The sequence below is a fragment of the Moschus berezovskii genome, chromosome 12, assembly GCF_049115385.1.
Source record: "Moschus berezovskii isolate FMDL1 chromosome 12, NW_MosBer_1.0, whole genome shotgun sequence".
NCBI classification, from domain to species: domain Eukaryota; kingdom Metazoa; phylum Chordata; class Mammalia; order Artiodactyla; family Moschidae; genus Moschus; species Moschus berezovskii.
In genome coordinates, this window is record NC_142471.1 from 26,428,009 (window position 1) to 26,442,650 (window position 14,642).

Consider the following 14,642-nt stretch of genomic DNA (forward strand, 5'->3'; position numbering starts at 1 on the left):
ACTTCTCTAGCAGTCCAATGGTTAAGACTCTGTGCTCCTAATGTAGGGGACCTGGGTTCAATCTCTGGTTGAAGAACTAAGATCCCACATACTGCACAGCATGGCCTAAAAGAAAGAAAAAGAGAGAAAGAAAAAAAAAAAGAAAAGCCCTGTAAGTGCAGTAAGATCTCCACAATGAATGAAAATAGGCCTGGAAAAATCTGGAAAGAAATTGAAATATTAACATATTAACTCATATTTTCCCTGAGGGATGGGACTAGGGTGATTTTTATTTCCTCCTTTATATTTTTTTCCCTAGCTCCCAAATTTTCTTTTTAATTTTTATAATCAAGAAGAAAAATACCATATAAAGAAAAATAATGTCCCTGCCAACTGTAATGCCATGTGATTTCGTCAAACAAGAAATGGGCCAATGGTGAGGATAGGGAAAGAGGAGCCTGGCCATTGATGGTGGGGAAAGAGGTGAGGCAAAGTCAAGGTCGGGTTCCAGGTGAGTTCCCAATCCCAGTTTTCCTTTCCCAAGAGGAGAAGACAGATTCCTCTGAGTCACAGTGTAACAAGTTCAGTCTCCAGCCCCGCAGGCTACCTCTTACCTCTAAGAATCCACTTGTGGTGAGAGATGAGGACAAATCATCAGGCTGATGACTTCACACAGGGCTCTCAGGAAGGTACAACCATGGTCACCTCCAGGTAGCGAAAGATAAACAACTCCCGGGTATGAGGCAGAAATTCTCTATCAGTTTCTGACCCTGGGCACAGTTTCTGCTGCTAGGCATGACCCAGGAGTTGGACTGAAGCAGCTTCTCTGCTTATGCAGGGTGGAGTGGCTGTGTGATGGGGAACTTGGTGCAGAACCTGGTAGCCCCCAGGATCCGGGCATTAAAAGCAGGAGAAGTGCAGCACCCTGAACCCAGCAGTGGGTGGAGAACCTGAATGACTTCCACAGGTGTCTGGGTCTCACTGCTCTTTATTTTTTTTTTAATTAATTTATGCTTTGGCCATGCAGGGCTTCCCTGGTGGCTCAGTTGGTAAAGAATCTGCCTGCAATACAGGGGACCCAGGTTCAATCCCTGGGTCAGGAAGATCCCCTGGAGAAAGGAATGGCTACCCACTCCAGTATTCTTGGCAGGATAATTCCATGGATGGCGGAGCCTGGCAGGCTACAGTCCATTGGGTCACAAAGAGTTGGAAACAACTGAGCAACTAACACTTTCACTTTGGGCTTCTCTGTAGCTCAGACGGTAAAGAATCTGCCTGCAGTGGAGGAGACCTGGGTTCAATCCCTGGGTTGGGAAGATCCCCTAGAGGAGGAAATGGCAACCCACTCCAGTATTCTTCCCTGGATCTTACTTCCCTGACTAGGGATCGAGCATCAGGGAAGCATGGAGTCTTAAGCACTGGACAGCCAGGGAAATCCCCAGGTCTCATTGTTCTTGACCTGACATCACCCCAGCTTGTTCTGAGCCTCCCTGAAGGAATACTGGGGGGGTTGGCGGTGGGCAGCTCCTGCCTATGTGTTCCCAGTAAGGCAGGGCTGAGCAGGGACACCTAGAAGACACTGGGCTGTGGCTGGTATGTCTGTACCCATCCCTGGCCTCCTTCCCTCTACCTCCTGGACAAGTGGAAGAGTGACCTCCTTCCTGGCCTTGATTGGATGGTGCCATGGTCACACCCAACATCAGCCAAGGAACAATGGGCAGCACCCAACCTGTTTATCTTGGCACCGTCACCAGCTGGCTCTCGGCATGACCGTGAGGTCGGGACAGGGAGAAAGGAGACAGCCTGGCCTACTTGTCTGAGCACCTGAGCATATGTATCCTTCCCACCTGCAGCAAGTAGAGAAAGTTCTACACTAATGTGGACGGACTCCTGCAGCTGGCGCATCCCACTGTGGACAGCCGTTTGGAAGTGAGAGCTGGGCTCCAAACACCTGGGAAACCAAAGCATAACCCTCCCCACCCCCACCCCATGGGGACTAATCCTGTGACTTCCGGCCAGGTGTGATAGGCTTCCCTGGTGGCTCATCTGCTCGTGGTGGTTCATGGTGAAGCATCTGCTTGCCATGAAGACCTGGGTTTGATCCCTGAGTTGGGAAGATCTCCTGGAAAAGGAAATGGCAATCCACTCCAGTATTCTTGCCTGAAAAACCCCATGGACAGAGGAGTTCGTGGGGTTGCAGAGTCGGACACGACTGAGGGGCTAACACACAGTCCAGCCAGGTCCGTAGAAGGGACTGGCAGATATTCCTGAGGACCTTGCAGTGTTCACACCTCTTTCTCTCTCACTCTCTGGGTTCCTCTCAACCCTCGGTTGTCTGATGGGGCCCATCTCAGGGCTGGAGCAGAGGCTGGGGTCTGGAGGCAACAAGTATGAGTCTTTACCTTCCGGGGGATGCTGAGGGGAGCCCAGAGATGCTGGCTCATCCCAGGCACTCAGGGAGGAAGGAAGTCCGAGTCTGAGCACCCGCCTCTAAGTTGTGAGAGCTGAGCTGGCGATGGTTCTGGCTGAGCTACCGGCTACTGGGCCTCCCCAGAGTGGGCCCCAGAAGCTGACATGAATCGATGGAGGCCGGCTGGCAGACTGCGGGAAACTAGGGCAGCTCCGTCCCCAGAGGCCTGGTGGGAGGCTCCAGCTGCTGGCTCTTCTACTCCTCCTTTTCTGCTCCTCAACCTCCCATCCTGGGGAGCTGCCACCCATTCTCCCCACCCCCTCCAAAGCCTTATTTATTTGTTCTTCAGGCTTATGAACGGAGAAGGCAATGGCAAGCCACTCCAGTACTCTTGCCTAGAAAATCCCATGGACGGAGGCTGCAGTCCGTGGGGTTGCTAAGGGTCAGATACGACTGAGCGACTTCACTTTCACTTTACACTTTCACACATTGGAGAAGGAAATGGCAACCCGCTCCAGTGTTCTTGCCTGGAGAATCCCAGGGACGGGGGAGCCTGGTGGGCTTCCGTCTATGGGGTCACACAGAGTCGGACACGACTGAAGTGACTTAGCAGCAGCAGGCTTATGAAAGGCTTTATTGATGCGTAATTCACATACCGTACAATTCAGGTTTCCCAGGTGGCACTAGTGGTAAAGAATGCACGTGCCATTGCGGAGACCCAAGAGATGAGGGTTCGATCCCTGGGTTGGGAAGATCCCCTGGAGGAGGAAATGGCAACCCACTCCAGTATTCTTCCCTGGAAAATCCCATGGACCGAGGAGCCTGGTGAGCTACAGTCCCTGGTGTCACCAAGGGCCACGACTGAGCGACTGAGTGTGAACACCATACAGTTCACTCATTTGAAGCGTTCATTCATAAACGTGCAACCGTGACCACTGTTGATTTTAGAACATTTTCGAGGCTTTGAGAAGAAATCCGCCTTCCCCGAGCTATCCTCGTTCATCAGCAAACTGTCCGAGTGCCTCCACTGAGGGGAGTGATGCAGAGGCTTCGGGTATCTTTAAAACGAGATTGAAAGACAGACCTAGAAAGGGCAGTGCTCTGTGGCTCGAGTCTGGTAGCTTGAACAATGTGCTGTGAAAATCCCGTGGTTTTGATGACTGCTTACTCTTTGTTTTATTTAGCCCGGGCCACATGCCTCTGAGGCCACGGCAGCCATTCATGAAAGGTGGTTTTCAGGCCCTCACTGGAGCTGCCCCACTGCATGACCTGGTTTAGAGCCGGGTGGGGGTGGCCCTGGGTGCGTTGGCCTCTGAGACAGCAGAGGAAGCCAGAATTCGCTTTTCCCTGCCGAGCTCCCACAGGACATGTCCTGTGAATGGCTCCCCCAGTCCCTCGGAACATTGTGGAACATAGCAACGCACTTTACAGTTGATTATAGTTAATTAATGAACCCCCCACCCCTGCAGGAACCACCCAAACATTCTACACGTCTCCCTGGTGTGGACACATGCACACACACACAGAGACACGGTGCCAAGGGCAGCACACATGTGTAAGAGCCAGCACAAGCCAGAGAGCTCCCTGGTGGGAACGGGGGCAGCTGCCGCCCGTGGAGTCTGGGACCATCTGTTCTTCCTGTCCGTCCAGAGAGGCCTCCAGTGGGGCCTCCCTCCCCCTCAGGGTCCAGCTCAGCTAACCAGATGGAAGGCCTGATTTACACAAAGAAGGCCTCTTTCGTAGTCCGCGCCTTTGGAAAATACCCAGAGACTGAGACGGTTTGGGGAGAGAGGTCAAGGCTGCTCACCAAAGAGCGGGGGAGAGCTTTTCCCCGTGGGGCTGCCGGGTATCTGCTCTGCTGCTTGTCTTCCTCCCTGCCCTGGGCCTCCTGCCCTCATCCCACCCTGGCTCCTAACTGCATGTGACCCTGTGGGAAAGCTGAGGGGTAACCCAGCAGAGGGACTGTGAGGTGGCCAGTGGGCTGGGGTAGGAGGGCCAGGACGGCCTGCAGGGCCAGGATGGCCTGCAGTGCCTTGAGACTGAAGGGAAGCCGCCCCTTACAGCATGCCATGTAATCCTGTGAGCTCATTCCCTGGTGACAGACTGATCCAGCCTGGTGTCCTGTTTCTTAGACACCCCCAACTATGCCCCAGCTGGCTGGCCTTTCCCTTCATCAACACCCCAGGGAACAGGCACCCAAGACTGGAAAGGCTGCAGGACCTGGGGACCTCTGGGAAGGGTGGATCTGAGAACAGGCAGGTCCCTGCTCTGCCCAGGTCGGGTGGCCAGCAAACAGCTCTTCCACTGAGCCCCTGCCCCAGGATCCAGAGCCAGACCTGGGCAGGGCGGACAGCTGGTGATGGCAGAGCCTGTTACAGGGGAAGAGGGCTGGCCTGGTGCCTCCCGAGGCTGGCATGATCCTCCTCAACTACCAGGTCTGCTCCTGAGCAATGATTATCATCAACAGAGGGTTTTCCTTCTGACCACGGAGACTGGTTTCCTTGAGGCAGTCTGCTTTGTCACCTTGGCTTTGAGCAGTGTGTGAATGTCAGGAAGGAGGTGGCTATCCCATCCTTGTTTCTCTCTTCCTGATACTGGAGATAGTTTGGGGAGATGGCCCTGAACTCAACCTTGGGTTCTTGGCTTCTTAAAGTGTTATCAGGATGCAATTTTGACACTTTGGTTCCAGCAGCTCTCTGCCAGTGATCATCCGGGTGACTTTAGACAGGTCACATTACCTCTTTGGGCTGCAGGGAGTTTGGGAGGGGTCCCAGATCAGGAGTGGCTCTTGGACAAGACTTAGGGTCTTGATTTCTTTTGGGATTAGCCATTTTCCACTGATGACAGGATGGGTATGAAGTGGTACTACCTCCTGGAAAAAGAGAAAAATCTATCATAATAGTCCCAGGACCTGCTATGTGCCTGGCATCGTGCTAAGCACTTTTGTTGCTGCAGTTTGTTTGAGTCTCAAATTCCTCTGAGGCAGAGGATCCCCACTCCCACCCTGTAGGGGAGGAAAAGTGTCAGTCACTCAGTCGGGTCCAACTATTTGGAACCCTATGGACTGTAGCCTGCCAGGCTCCTCTGTCCATGGAATTCTCCAGGCAAGAATACTAGAGTGAGTTTCCATTCCCTTCTCCAGGGTATCTTCCTGATCCAGGGTTCAAACCCAGGTTTCCTGGATTGCAGACATATCCTTTACCGTCTGAGCCACCAGAGGCCCAGAAGTTAAATGATGTTCCTGAGGCAGGTGTGGGTGCAAAGACTATTCTTGACCATGAGGCTTGACAGCCCCTTGCAGCTTAGTCTTTGATCTTTGGTGCTGAAAGGTGTCTTAAAGATGGGCCTGCATGACTGATTCACAAGTGGGGAGCTGAGAGTGGAGGAGTAGGGTGGGGCCTGCAGTCCTAGGGTGGGGCCTGGAACTTAGGACCCTCTTGTCCCCATGAACCCTGAGGGCGCCTCCCCCGGGAATCGTCTGGCTCCAGAGCTGAGAATGCACCCTTTGTGCCAGCACAATCTCTGATGATCCACCGACCTCCCTGCTCTGAAAACCCCAATTGTCACTCTGAGTGTGGAACTGGGCTGCCTACACTCCCGCCCCGTCTCTGCCCGCTGTGGGGGCTTTTGTGCTCCTGGATCTCGGCACAACAGCCAGGCTGTTGATCCTGAAGGCCCAGCGTGACTGGGAGAGGGTGGCCTGCCAGCACCCTTCCCGGTGGGGATTGTCCCAGTCCGAGAGGGAGGTAGGCCCTGTTGTCTGGGCCGGAGCACTGCCGCGACAGAGAGAGGCCCGGAGAGAAATCAGGACACCTGGTATCCAGTCCTGGCTGGGCCCCTAGCCAGAGCTAACACCTGCTCGGTGACCTGGGAAGAGTCAGTCTCCCTCTCTGGGCCTCTTCATCTGTAAAAGAAGAGCTTCTATAGGGAAGAAGAGTGGAGAGGGGACTGGAGGGCAAAGGGAAGGTTCCAGTGCAGGCCTGTCTTTAGCTACAGTAGAAGGAGCATCTGGGCAGCCAAGCCCCAGCTCTGGCCTGGCTCCTTCTGAACAGTGTCCCCCAGGCAGGGCCTCACCCTCTTGGGGCCTGGGTTGCCTGATCTGTAAAGGAATGGGGTGTGCCATTCCTGCCTCTGATGGGCACTGGGGACGTGGAGAGGGTGCTTGTGCAGGGGGGTCGTGGGTGGGAACGGAGGTGCTCCGTGCAGGTCGTGGCGGGGAGGCTACCTGGGCAGGTGGACTCTCTGGTTCAATCCTGACTCCTGGGAAATCTTGGGTTGGACCCTGGCGTTGTGTGCTCTTCTTCCTTTATAATTTCTTTGTCTACATAGACCATCGACTTTCTGAATGACAATATTCGACGAGGAATTGAGAACTACTATGATGATCTGGACTTCAAAAACATCATGGATTTTGTTCAGAAGGAGGTGAGTCAGGTGCTTGGGGTCAGAGATTTGCCTCCAACCTCCTTTGCTCTGCTCCCACCCCCCCACCCCCAACTTGGGACCCTGCTCAAGAGGAGGGGAGGTGAGGGGTCAGGAGGCTTATCCATCCCCACATGGCTGGCCAAGTTGGGAGTTGAGGGTGGGCCATGGACAGCTGCCAAGGGTGGGGATGCCAGGGCATGCTTGGCCCAGAATATACTTGCCCTGCCTGTTCCTTTCCAGTTACACAAACCCTCCCCTTCTGAAAAAAAAAGAAAAAGGCAGAGGGAGCTACAAACCACGTGGCAGAGTCTCAGGGTGCCCCTCTTCATTGGGTAAAGAATCTTCTTTGAGGTGGGAGTGACCTCCAAGCCACCCAATTCAAAGTTCCCTCTGCCGAGACCCTTCAGGGACAGGGAGCTCACTCCCTTGCCAAATCAAGGACAGACCTGATGGAGAGAGAGCTCTTCCCCGGTTCCATTTACCCCTGCACTGGGGAACAGAGCAATTCTTCTCCTTTTCTCTGATGGCACTTCTTTGAATGTGATGATTGTCATCCCTCCTTCCCACGGTCCACCCAAGTCTGCGGGTATAACAGTAATAGTGCCTGCTGCTGCCCTCGGGGGCCTCTATGCACCAATCTCACTTAGTCCTGAGCCTCAGATTCCACACCTGCCCCAACGGGATACTGATGGTCCCTTCTACTTAGTGTCACTGTGAGATTTGCCTTGATTTATTTCAGAGGTGGTTAGAGCAGGGCCAGGCGTGTGGTGAGGCTAAATCAGTGTCGGCTGGGGTGATCATTGTCTGCCTGTCCTCCTAGGTGAGGATGAGTGGAGTTTAGAGCCTCCTCAGCCTTGGCAGCACTTCTTGGGACATGACCTTGGGGGTGTCAGCTGACCTGATCCCCGTGATAGCCCTCAGTGGGGGACCAACATCTCCCTGCACCCAGGGCCATCCATAGTGGCCACTCCCTTGGCTCAGGCCTTCTCTGTAGTCATAACAGGTGCAGCCTTTGAGAGGCCCTTCTTTGCCAGGGATGCGCCTGCCAGCTCTGCCATCGGGTGGGGCAAGATGTTTTTATTGGAAACAACCTTCAGCTGGCTTGCGAATTTCATTTCTCCCAGGGTGGAATGGTGGGATGACTCATGCTCACTGGGCACCTGCTTGGGGCCAGGTCCTATGCTGAGTGCTTCATGCTTGGCTTATCTTTGTACTTCTCAGCTCAGCTGTGCAAAGCTGGCATTGCTCTTCCTGCTTTACAGTTGAGCCTCTGAGGCCCAGAGAGGCTGATTGACTTGCCCAGAGTCACACAGCATGGAGTGGCGGTATGAGGATTTGAACGCTGGCCTGTCGGATGGCAAAATAAATACTCTTTGCATTGCCCCCCCACAGAGGCACTTCCTGGACCCCTAGACTGATAGCCTGAAAGGCTCTATGGTGACTCTGGAAGGGCATCTGCTTTGTTTCTACTAGAACCTCTGACCATATCACTCCCCTGGTTAAACCCTCCAGTAACTTCCTGTCACTAAGGATACTATCCCCGTTCCCTGGTTTTTCTGGCTGACAGAGCTTTCATGGTCTGACCTCAACCCCGCTACTCTTGCTCACCCTGCTGCACTTACGCCTGCTGCTGAAATATCAATACAACTAACTCATCTCCATGTGGGGTCTTGGCGTGTCTTGACTGTTTTTTTCCTGTTGTTCATATTTCCGATTAAACGCGATCTCCTCAGGCCTGTCGCGACCTCCTGTCTCCTTCCCCCGCTTGCCGTGCCCCTGGCACCCAGCACTGCATCACACCTCTTTCACGTGGTGGTCCGTCTCCATCTCCCTCAGGGCGGTGGCGCGTTCCCTCCCCCTTGCTTTTCGGGCACACAGAGCAATGCCCAGCACACAGCAGCAGCCCAGTGGAGTAACTGCTTCCCCCAGGCGTTGGCATCTGTACAGGGGGATGTGCAGGGCAGAGCTCAGCCAAGGGGGGAATGACGCCAGCTGTGCCATCACTTCGGTCCTGAGCCCCAGCCAGGGTGTGTGTGTGCGCGCCCCTTTGCTAAGGGTGGGACAGGCAGAGCTGGGTGGGGAGGAGGTCAGTGTGGTTCAGGGGCCCCTGAATTGTGGGGCTCCCCTAGAAGCCTAGTCTCTGGGACTTTAAAGACCAAGTCCTGGGGTGGAACACCTGCACTGGGGCTGTGAAGATGGAGTCCGGTTGGCAAGGACCACCCACTGTCCCACCAAGAGGCTACCCAGCCTTGGCTTGCATGCCTCCCCAGTGACGGGGTGCTCACTACCTCCTGGGCTGCTGTCCTGCTTTTGTTGCGCTCTGACCTGTAGCGATGCCTCACATCCCCCCCGTGATGCCCCCTACCTGTGTGGCCGGCTTCATCAGTCACGGCGGCCCCTGGCTGGGCCCCTCCCTGTCTGCCTGGGGGCCTTGGTGGCGATAGAGGCTGTCTTCCCCACCTGCTCCCTCCTTCAGTTTAAGTGCTGTGGCGGGGAAGACTACCGAGATTGGAGCAAAAACCAGTACCATGACTGCAGTGCCCCTGGACCCCTGGCCTGCGGGGTGCCCTACACCTGCTGCTTCAGAAACACGGTAACTGCTGCTCCTGGGGCCTCCCGGCTGGTCAAACGCTTCTCGCACCTTTCAGGACAGGGGCGGTGGGGCTGCATGGGGGGTAGGCAGGAGGTGGCGGTCCTTGCTGAGGCTTCCTGAGCCTCAAGGACTACTGAATGGGGTGAATCTGGGGGTGGAGGATGGGGAAGACTTGTCTTATTAGTAACGGGTATTGATATCTATTGAGCACTTACCACGTGGTGGCTTGTTCTTTAGTTGTTTTAACTCGTTAAGTCCTTTCCACAACCCTTTGAGGTAGGTGTGGTTATTTTACCCACTATACAGATGAGAAAACTGAGGCACAAAAAGGTGAGGTTCTTGGCTGAAGGTTGATAGCTGGGATGAAATTCAGGCAGCTGTTGCCAGAGCCGTGCCCTGGACAACTGTGAATGCCAGGCGGAGAGTGGGAGAGAGTCGGGGGCCTCAGCAGGGTGGCGAGCTTGGCAGCCATAGCCGGGGGCCAGGGCAGGGCCTGCACTTTGAACGTTGCTGGTGGACTTTGGGCTTTACGTCATGGTGATCATCAGCAACGAGGTGCTTGGAAGCGGCCTGGTGATGTCAATGCCAGCCCCCGCCTCTCCCCAGTGGGATCCTCTCAGCTCTGTTGCCTCCTTGGCCACTTGGGAGGCTGCCCTGTGCTGTCACTGCTAATAAATGAAAGGCTTGGTCAATCCTGTGTTTGACTAATGTGTCCAAAAGCTGCCTGGTTTCTGGATTGGAATGAGGCGGGGAGTTTTGCAATTATTCATGCCTTGAAGAGTCATGGAAAATTTCTCTTCTGACGTCTCCACCATTCTGTGCCCACTGCTGGATTCTGTAAACTGAGCAGCTGCTGGTGGGGGTGGGGGCCTCACCCATGACTCAGGGAGCCAGTGCCAAGTGCATGAGCCCTAAAAAGGCTGGGCCAGAAGGGAAGCTTTGTTTGGAAGTTGGAGTTGCCATTTTAGGGTAACTCTTTGTGCAGAGGGAGTGCTGAGAAGGAGCCCAGGGTTTTCAGAGAGGCCTGGGTGGGGAGGGGTGACCCTGAACTTCGTCATCCAAGGCAGTGGCACCTGAATGTCCAAGTTGAGACATGAAAGCCCAACGTGCACTCGTGCATTCATTCAGCAGGTATTTACTGAGGACCAGCTCGATGCAGTTCTATGTCCTAAGGATACAGGAAACACACAGAGAACTCTCTGCCCACATGGAACGGACATTCTTTCTAGTGGAGAAAACTAATAAGCAAAATAAATAAGAAAAGAGATAATACTCTAAGAGATGATAAATTCTAAGGAGAAGAATAAAACAGGGGCATGGAGAACTGCATTTTAGATACTGAGAAGGTTGGTTCTCAGTAAAACCCTGAAAGAAGTGAGGGAGTAAGCCATGCTGTCTCGGGATGGGAATTCCTGGCAGAGAGAAGAGCAAGTGCAAAGGCCCTGAGGTGGGACCTGCCTTTGTGAATTTAAGAAACAGCACAGAGACCAGCTCCAGTGTGGCTGGAGCAGAGTGAGCTTGGGGGAGGATAGTTGCAGATGAGATCAGAGGTCATGGGTACCCTGAAGGTCATGATCAGGACTTTGATTCCCTTGAGTGACAAGAAGTCAAGTGACAGGGCTTTAGTGGACGAGTAGCAGATCTTCCTTAGGCTTTACCAGCGCCACCCTGTTTGCTGTGGTGGCAGAGGTGACATGGGCAGGGCCTGCACTTTGAACGTTGCTGGTGGACTTTGGGCTTGATGTCCTGGTGATCATCAGCAACAAGGTGCTTGGAAGTGGCCTGTGATGTAAATGCCAGCCTCCGCCTGTCCCCAGTGGGTTAGGGGCTAGTGCAGTGATCCCAGTGTCTCAACCAAGGCTGTCTGGAAAGCAGGCTCTGAGATGCTGGTTAGTGAGCAGGAAGCTTAGTAGGAGGTGTGCTCAGGATTGACACCTGTAAGGGAGGGATAGAAGCTGGGCTGGGCAGAGGGAGAGGCTGAGCAATGATGCAGTCTCAGTGGGGGCCTCAGCCGAATCCATGGGAATGTCCTGAGATGATCCTGCAGAGTTGTCCCATATTGGGGTGAGTTGGGCAGGCCTTCATACCTCCACATTCAGCAGGCATTACATGAGTTTAGTGTTTCATCCAGGAAGGGACTTGCTGGCTTATTTAGCAGAAAAACAGAATCAATAGGATGTGTGTGTGTGTGTGTGTGTGTGTGTGTAAAGAGATTTATTATAAGAAATTGATTCACAGAATTATGGAGACAGGCAAGCCCCAAGATCTGCAGAGTAAGTCGGCAAGCAAGAGCCCCAGGAGAGCCAATGGTTTACTTCCAGCCTGAATCCACAGGCCTAAGAACCAGGAGAGTTGATGATGTAGTTCCTGTTTGAGGCTGGCAGCCTCAAGGCCCAGGAAGAGCTGATGTTTCAGTTCAGGTTTGAAATCAGACAGGAAGAATTCTTCCTTACTTGGGGGAAGGGTAGCCTTTTTGTTCTATTTAGGCCTTCGACTGATTGGATGAGGCCCACCCACATTAGGGAGAGCAATCTGCTTTACTCAGCCTACTGAGTTTAATGTTAATTTCATTAAAAAAAAAATGCCCAGAATAATGTTTGCCTAGATATCTACATCAGTTCCCCTCCACCTCTGGGGCCTAGAGAAGAGTGTTTTTGGCTCCAGGTGTGAGGGAGGCCTCTGCCATAGCATGTCTGCTCCCCAAGGGCAGGAGCTGTGGCTCTGCTCCAGGTCTGGAAGCAGCACAATGAAGAGGAAAGTTATTCTTGTCACTTCCTTACGTATCATACAGTTCACTTATTTATTACGTTCATTGCCTCTCTCCCTTTCTAGAATAAAAGTTCTGTGAAGGCAAGGATCTTATTTTGTTCTTCTGTATTCCCAACACCTAGAACAGAGAATGGTACATAATTGATGCTCGATATCTGCTCAGTAATGACTGACTGAGTGAACAGATAAGGCAGGAAGCACCTGCTCCCATCATGCCCTCATACATCTCCTGCCCAGGCTGCACCTTCTCCACTGGGGTCATGTTTATGGCCTGGAGGGGCCGCTGATGCTGACTGACATGAGGTGGATCCTGGGTGTTTTGGGGTCTGAGGGTTCCTGGGGGATAGTCTAGACTGAAGGAGGTTATTTTGCCCACACATCAAGCCTTGACATTTAGACTGATCTAGATGACGACTGAGGTTCAACCCATGCTTTTAGAAAGAGTAGCAGCCCTCCTTGCCTTCCAGGGTCTGGGATTGTGTTCAAGGTCAGTCCAGCCAGCATGCCCTGCCCTTGGACAATCATTTTATGTATATATCTCACTTTATATTCAAAACATCCCCATGGGGTACATTCAGAGATTATGATTGCTTTATTGAAGAGTCCAGGGAACCTATCCATTCATTCATTCAACAAATCCTTATTGAGTGCCTCCATGTGCCTGTCCCTCAGCGCCACACCTAAGGTTGGTCACAGAGCTCCTAAGTGGCAGAGCAGGGCCTGGACTTGGCAGTGTGATGTCAGAGCCCACACTGGCCACTCTGCCCTCCTGCATCACTGGTGGCACCTGTGGCCCCCTGATCCCACAGTAGCTGTCACTTAGATGTGGACGGGTAGGACACTGAGCTCTCTCTCACCTTCTAGAAAGCAGAGGACACTCCACAAGGGCTCAGGCTGTGATGGGAAGTGCCCTTGCCAGCCCTGTGACCTAGGTTAGCTGGGAAGGGATTTGATGAGCCCAGGGCCAACCACAACTTCCACTGTGCCCAGATTAGTCAGCAGCTGGAAGCTCCTGAAGGCAGCTGCCTTCCCGGGCAGGAGGTTGAGCAGCCCTATTGGAGGGTGGCGGTCTGCAGGGGCTAGGAAGTGTGGTCAGAGGCCTGGCCTTGCCCTCAGGTAAACCCCAGCTGGCCAGGGGCCTGTCTGTGGTCTGGGATTTTCTTTCACAAGAGCCAACAGATTGGGAGCAGCCCAGTCGTGACCTCAGTATATGACCATCTCAACAAAGCAAGGCTCTGGCGGCTGCAACGGAAGAGCCTGGGGCTGTGCCCTTTCCTCTGGGCTCCTAGGCTGCCACTGGTGGAACAGTGGGTCTCCCACCCAAGAGCCACAGAACTAGTCTTCCTACCTTTTCTCCTTTGGCATTTCTTGGATCCAGAAGATTAAGATGCAGACTTGAACCAGGCAGCTGGGATGGAAATCTCAGCTCCATTCATACTGGATAGTGCAACTCTCTGTGCCTCAGTTTTTTCACCTGTAAAATGGGGGAGTGGGGGGGCGTGGAATAAGTGTCTTCTGCAGTAATCACCATGTAAGTGTTAGCTAATACGCATTTCTGTTTCAGACAGAAGTTGTCAACACCATGTGTGGCTACAAAACTATCGACAAGGAGGTATTGTCTTTGAAATCTCTTTTCACCAGAAAGGCTGCTCTTCCTGTTCCATCCCCAGGGTGATCGGAGGGGCTTCCAGGGGTGAGGCTCCTGGCTGTTGAGATCTCCCAACATTCCTGGCTGTGAACAGGAACCAGGGACTGCCCACGTTTTTTTGCCCCTATCTAGACACAGAAGTCGGAGAAGGCAATGGCAAGCCACTCCAGTACTCTTGCCTAGAAAATCCCATGGATGGAGGAGCCTGGTAGGCTGCAGTCCGTGGGGTCACTAAGGGTTGGACACCACTGAGCGACTTCACTTTCACTTTTCACTTTCACACATTGGAGAAGGAAATGGCAACCCACTCCAGTGTTCTTGCCTAGAGAATCCCAGGGAAGGGGGAGCCTGGTGGGCTTCCGTCTATGGGGTCACACAGAGTCGGACACGACTGAAATGACTTAGCAGACACAGAAGTGGAGAAGGAAATGGCAACCCACTCCAGTGTTCTTGCCTGGAGAATCCCAGGGGCGGGGGAGCCTGGTGGGCTGCTGTCTATGGGGTCGCACAGAGTCGGACACGACTGAAGCGACTTAGCAGCAGCAGCAGCAGCAGACACAGAAGGACTTGGGGAGCCAAGAATCCCCCCCAGGTTGGGAGAAGCTGGCTGCCAGAGTTGACTGAGCAACTAATGTGTGAGGCCACTGTGCCCTTGTCAGTGCCCCCAGTGTGTCCCCATGCCCAGCTGTGATCACCAGCCCGCCTCTGCCCTTGGAGCTGCCAGTTTGCAGATACACACTGGCTCCCTCAGCCTGGGACCCAGGAGTCCCTGGGGGAAGAGAGTCTTTGGCTGGTACCTCCTGGGTCAGCTTCCTGGG

At 53.6% G+C, this 14,642-nt stretch overlaps 1 protein-coding gene across 4 annotated transcripts in view; it reads left to right on the forward strand.

Moving 5' to 3' along the window:
- Window positions 1–14,642, forward strand: part of TSPAN15 (tetraspanin 15) — a 56,581-nt gene that overhangs the window by 37,635 nt on the left and 4,304 nt on the right. For 2 of the 4 annotated variants that reach the window (XM_055425574.2, XM_055425573.2), the window contains exons 4-6: window positions 6,719–6,814; window positions 9,291–9,407; window positions 13,745–13,788. In XM_055425574.2, the coding sequence (XP_055281549.1) occupies window positions 6,719–6,814; window positions 9,291–9,407; window positions 13,745–13,788 (257 nt within the window). Of the gene's footprint in view, window positions 1–6,718; window positions 6,815–9,290; window positions 9,408–13,740; window positions 13,789–14,642 lie in introns of all 4 variants that reach the window. The other 2 variants (XM_055425572.2, XM_055425571.2) reach the window with 1 other exon arrangement.